General features: G+C 40.5%; 1 protein-coding gene across 1 annotated transcript; it reads right to left on the bottom strand.

Annotated features, from left to right (window-relative positions):
- Positions 1 to 564: 564 nt before the first annotated feature.
- On the bottom strand, positions 565 to 5,329 carry MDM2 (MDM2 proto-oncogene, E3 ubiquitin protein ligase). Its single transcript, XM_012642072.1, has 4 exons — positions 5,014 to 5,329; positions 4,237 to 4,315; positions 1,361 to 1,435; positions 565 to 653 (listed from the first exon to the last, which is right to left on the bottom strand). Exons 1-4 carry the CDS (start codon positions 5,025 to 5,027, stop codon positions 597 to 599), a joined length of 225 nt encoding a protein of 74 aa, XP_012497526.1. The 5' UTR covers positions 5,028 to 5,329; the 3' UTR covers positions 565 to 596.
- Between the last annotated feature and the right edge of the window lie 1,075 nt (positions 5,330 to 6,404).

Here is a 6,404-nt window from a genome sequence, read left to right as displayed (position 1 = left end):
TACACAGTTTAAAATATACATTCCAAGTCTTTATGATGGTCTTGATCAATTTTCTCATTTCTACCTACTGCCAAATCCATACTCTGTTTCCTTAACTGATTATATAATAAGGTCAATTCCAAATTAACAGCCCTAAAAATACCATTTAACTGGCACTTCCCTGAAAGCACTAAGAATGTCAGTCTTAAAGGAATATTCCTATGTGACTATGAATTGGAGAGATGGTTGACGGGCAGTGGGGAAGGGAAGAAGAAAGAGAACCTAGATTACTTCTACCAAAGATCCCTCAAGGAAGTTTGTAAAAGTGCTGAAAAGGAAAAGGGTCTGGAATCTCTTCCTGCCCCACTATTCTGTTGTGACAGAGAAACTTTAATGTTTTAAGTAATCTGAGCCCCATAAAGTAAGCAGTACAGATGGGGAACAGGCACATTTCATTCACACTGAAATATTGCCCAGGATGGCTCAATCTCTCACTGAAAATCATGTTTTGTACACAAATTGAAAGCTAGAGAATGCATTGAAATGTGTATCCATTAAATAGAACATATGTTCATGAATCAGCTCACCTCTATCCCAGAAAGATCAGTATACTGTACTCATGTATCTCTAGTGCAGAAGTTCTTAACCTGGGATCCAGGGATGCCCAAGAAGTCCTTGGATAGAATTTAGGGGGTCCATTAATTTGGATGGGAAAAAATTTTTTTCTATCTTTATTTTCACTAACTTCTAGCTGAAATTTAGCTTTTTCTTCAATCATAAATGTAGGCAACAAATCAATACTATTTGCAATACCTCTGATTTAATCATCAATAAAAACCACAAGTGTTTTCATATCATACTATGCACACAGCAAACATCTCAAAATATTACTTATACTTCTCACTACATCAAAATTATATTTATTAGATCTGTTCCTAAATCTTAGTATTTAATGTGTTAATAAAAAAAGCACATGTATCACAAACTTGTTCATTATTTTTGATAACTATATTTAAACATAAGTTTCCTTTGTAATCCTGTAAATTTTACTTCATACATTTAAAAACAAGATTTGAGAAGGAGTTACCAGTCTGAGAAGACTTTTACCAGTATGCCAAATGGGTTCACAGCATAAAAGGGTCAAGAATGCATACAGGGCTTCCCTTTGTCTGAGTTCCTAGCTGAGAAATGAAACTAGACATATAATTAGAATTTTCAGGTTCAAAATATAGTGCAAATAACCACAAAATTTAATTAGTTGCTGCTTAATGAAAAATTCCTCTATGCAGCCAATTTTTTCCCCAAGGTCTTGAAAACTGTAAGTATGGCTATACACAATTAGTAAGAGACTAGTTTATCTCTTTCTCTTAGTTCAGCTTACCTCTTTCATGGTGTAAGTGTCTTTCTGTGCACCAACAGATTTTAACAACTTCATAAGCAATGGCTTTGGTCTAACCTATAAAGAAAAAAAGAGCTGCTATTACACTGCCCAAATTATTCCAGAACTATAAGCCCTGCAGCAAACATGCCCATAAAGATGTTCAATAAAGGTAGCAGATACTATGTTTAACAATTTCACAAGGTTAGACCTCAAAAAATAGGTTATAATGTTTTTACTAAGTGTAATGGTTAGGCTACGTAAACTGAATACCATAGACAGTCAAGAGGGTTTAGAAAAAAATTCTGGGGAGGATCAATTATTATGCAAATATCACAGAATTATCAAGTATCATTAGTTGAGATCATAAACGGTACCCATCCCAAGATAGTGAAGATTATTTTTTCCTCCAGCTATTTTTATCATGTGCTTAATGCCTTACAAACAACCATAAATTGTTGAGATCCAACGAATTTACTATATTGATCCAGTGAGCTTATTGCAAGCTAACTTAGAGAATCCAATAGAAAAGAATACATCTTTAGGGTGGGTCCTGTTCCCAATCTTCACTTTCTACAGATTAGGTTCTTGAAGGCTAGAGAACTTAAAACCACTAACACAAGCTGGCAAGGGTAATTGAGAGCAGATCTGAGACAGCAACTCATGTCCGTCAACTACAACTCAGCATTTTCTTCCTACTATATCACACTGTCTCTTAGTGGGTCTACATTTCAAAAAACTACTTGACATTTATTGAGCTTCTACTATGCATCTGACAGTGCTGGGTACTGCAAAAAAAAAAAAAAAAAATTACAAATGAGACATATGACCTATATTCCAAAAAGCCTGCCAACTAGATTAGGAGTCATTTTTTTCTGTTAAGAACCAGAGAGTAAATGTTTTAAGCTTTTCATGCCAGACGGTCTACCAAACTCTGAAGTATAGATACTATGTAAACCAGGAAGATTTTATTTACAAAAACAGGTGGCAAGCCAAATTTGGCCCATAGGTTACTGACCCTGATCTAAAGGTTTTATAAGTGGTATTGAGAAAATAACCCACATAGGGGGAGGAATGTAATGTGCTTATGCCCTTTCTCCCTTCCTGTTGCTGAAGCAAAATCTGCAAAACTCGAGTATCTTTACAGCTTGCCACCCCATACAGACTGGTGGCTCTGTACCTCTCGATATGTCCCTGTCTTGTATCTAACTTTTAAATCTGACAGCATTTGGGAGATCTCAAAACCAGGCATTTAAAAATGGCCTGTTTCCAGCTAATCAACAGAAAAATATTATTCAATAATTGAAAAACTTAAAATACATAATAAATGTAGAATTGAAGTATTAATTGTTCTGATCACACACTTTTTAAACATATGCTTACACATGTCCTTTTAGGCTGAAGAATGAACCCTCTCAGAAAAGATTAAAAAATTACTTTTTTTCTAAATTTTTATATATGGTGTATTAACTACAAATTACATAAAATAACTCAAAGTAAAAATACACAATGGAAAGTCATCAGTTTTTTACTGACTTAAAAATATATATATCAATAAGAAAATAATTATAAAAGACAATACCATTCAAGATCTCACATTTAAGAACAAAAAGATAAATTTCAGGTGAAGATGTGGATGTAAAAATTAAAAATACTAGAATAAAATATAGGAATATATTTGCAAGACCTTAGGGAGAGTTCTTCCAAAGCACAATATGAAATTCAAAAGCCAACAAAAGTCTACAAATTTGACTTCATAAAAATGTTCTCAACAGGGAAAAGACAACATAAAGTTAAATGAAACATTAGTAAACACCCAGAGTTAGTTATATGCACTTAAAATACAGAGAACTACTCCAATTAAGAAAAACACAAAAAACCTAAAAGAAAAATGGACAGATAAGACCAGGCAAACCCCAGACGAAACAACTGATTTCACAAAATGGAAAGATGCCCAGCCTCACCAAGAGACTAGGAAAATACTAATCTAAATGGCACAGTACCTTTTACTCCCCAAAAAGGCAAAAATATAATAATAATTAAAGATTGGTAATATTCAGTGGTGGTAGGAGTGAAGCCTGTTAAAACGTTTTGGTAAGAAAGTTACCAGTAGCAATCAAATATAGGTAAAATTTGGGATACAGGAGTTCTAATTCTATAAAATCTTTCTTAACCAAAACAGATAACACTTGTGTTAAGATGCATGTACAAAGCAGCACTATTTCTAATACTCAAAAACAGGAGGCAATTTTTAAAAAATCTATTAGTAAAGGCACAAATAATTAAAAATGGTATAGCTGTGCTATGGAATACTATACACCCACTAAAAAGATTCTGTAGATTTTATTTATTGAAAAGGATGCAAGTTGTAGAATATCTCTAGTTTAACCCTGTTTTAGAACGAACAATAACACATATTTAAATTTACATGTGAACATATGTGGGTATGTACACAGAAAAACCCTAAAAGGAAACATGATGGAAAGACTGAAATTTTCATTTTTTACTTTATATATTTCTATAATGCCAAAAATCTTTACAAGCGCTATTTTCGTGACTTTTAGAAACCATTTAAAAAATTAAATACTGACAGGTCAAAATAGAAAAAAAAAAAAATCAATCACATAACAAACATAACATCAGCACCCATGCTTAAGAATGTAATGGAACTCATTTTTATAGCCCCTGCGGTAAAGGGCTAAGAAAATACCCATTCTTACAGTTCATTTTTTTACTCCACAGTTATGCCTGAGATAGCAGAGTTTAAGCTATGTACATACAATTTCATTTCAAGAGCCATGCTACAATTAGGGTGCACGAAATTTAGCTGATCACCTCATAAAACATTTTTAAAAGTTACACGAGACAAAAATACCAACCAGGGTCTCTTGTTCCGAAGCTGGAATCTGTGAGGTGGCTACATCAGTAGATACAGACATGTTGGTATTGCACATTTGCCTACAAGTAGGAAATAAACACAGGATAAAAACTGGAAATAACGAAACATCTGTGAAAAAGACACCGTATATAAAGGAAATAAATACTGCCTTTCTTAAAACTAAAGCTGTAAGTAAGTCGGTCCTTACCTGGATCGGTATAGAAAAAGTGCTGCAGGTCTGTGACCACAGGTGTCTACCCCTAATGGCCAGTGAATACAGCTGGGAAGAGGCATGGTTTAAATAGCCCCAGCTGGAGACAAGTCAGGGCTTAGCTCCTTTTACTACGGACTGGAACGTGTCCGAACTTGACCAGCCCAAGAGGAAAAGCTGAGTCAACTTGCCCATGCAACCAGCCCAATCTCGCCCAGACTCATCGCCCGGCTCAGGCTGGCAACCGCACCGGCACCTGTGATCGTTCCGAACCCGGGTGCGGAGGAGCCCAGTAGCTCCGCAGCCCCCCGCCCACGTGACCTTTACCCCGGGCTCCGGGAGAGACCCCCGCCCGCCCGGAGCGCCAGCTCTAAACCCCGCCCTCCTCCCCCGCGGCGACAACCTCGCCTCCTTCCAACAAAACCTACGCAAGGCCACGTGCCCTGCGCCCCCCACCACGAATAACACAAAGGCTGTGTGCGGGGAAGAGGCTGGAGACCAGAGCGAGAGAGGGGACCCAAGTCACAGCCCAGACCCAGGACTGACCCACTCCCATTGGGCCGATACCTGCTCCTCACCATGCGGGGGTTTTCGCGCCTGGAGTTGTGGGGGTCCCTTGAGGTTCCCCAGTTCCCTTCACGGGCCGCGCGGAAGCCCCACGCCCTGGGCCTCGGCGACCATTTCCACTCTCGGGGCCCAGGCCACTGGGGAGCTCGAACGCACTAGTCCGGAGAGGAAGGAGGCTCCTGGCGGCGAAAGGGCGCAGGACCTCGGTCAGAAAGGTCAGAGCCGCCCCTCAGGCTCGGCTCTTGGCTCCATCTTCTTTCTAGTCACACAGGCCGCACAGACCCCGCAAGGAGCCGACCTCGCCGAGGTTCCACGGTGCGCGCCCCCTACCGCCCGGAGGGAGCGCGCGGGGCGCCGCGGCCCATTCGGGCGTTTACGCGCACGCACGCACGCGCCGGCCGCGCCGCCTCCGCCAATTGGGGACGGGGCTCAGCCGCGCCGCCTCAGCGAAGGGCGGAGGGTGGGCGACCCTGGCGCGCGCCGTTGTGTTCGGCCGGTCGCCAGGTGGGTGGGGGACCTGGGCTCCCAGCTGCCCGGGGTGGGGCTCGGCTCTGCGCGGCGCCCGCCTCTGTGGCGCGCGACGCTGGGGACACTCCTTCAGTCGTTGTGCTGTTTTTGTATTTTATGTATTTACACCACACGATCGGGTTGGAGACTGCCGACAAGTGAGAATCTAAGTGTCCCTGCTACCAAAAAGAAACCAAAAGTAACAGCTGTGTGATATGTTAAGCCCACTCCAGCTGCTGGAGTTGTATACAAATGAGTTATTTTAAGACGTGTTTTTTTACGATTTAAAAATAGCACGGAATACAGGCTTATACACCGGTGCATGCAAGTGTTCTAGTTGGAGAAATAAGACAGTGGTTACCGTTGACAGTCGGGGAGGGAGAGGGTGGTGGTAAAAGACAGCATGCTTTTAGAATGTTTGGGTTTCTTTATATATAAGCTATACGCTCATTACTATTAAAAATATATATTTATATATTATGCGCTCAATTCTGAAAGACTCACCTACTTGCTCACATAGTTGTGGCAAGCGGTTTTGATGCAGTCTCAGAAATTAATGAGGACATGAAGAATTGAAGTGGCTCAACCCACAAAGCAGAGTCACTGCAAAGAACAGCTTCTCTGGCCAGGAAGTGATTAGTTCTTTGTGAATAAGAACTTTTTTATAAAATTATGTCCTCCCCTTCTTGTATGCCCCAGCCTACTAGAAAGAAACCTTCCTTAAACATAGTGGTCATTCAATTAATTTAATTTAATTGCCAACATGATCAACTTCAGGAATTTAATGTGGCTTTTTAAAAAACAGCTTCATTGGGGCCGGGCGCGGTAGCTCACGCCTGTAATCCTAGCACTCTGGGAGGCCGAGGCCGAGGCCGAGGCCGAGG

This window comes from Propithecus coquereli, unplaced genomic scaffold (genome assembly GCF_000956105.1).
Source record: "Propithecus coquereli isolate 6110/MARCELLA unplaced genomic scaffold, Pcoq_1.0 Scaffold172, whole genome shotgun sequence".
NCBI lineage: Eukaryota > Metazoa > Chordata > Mammalia > Primates > Indriidae > Propithecus > Propithecus coquereli.
This window is presented reverse-complemented; position numbering and strand designations above follow the sequence as displayed.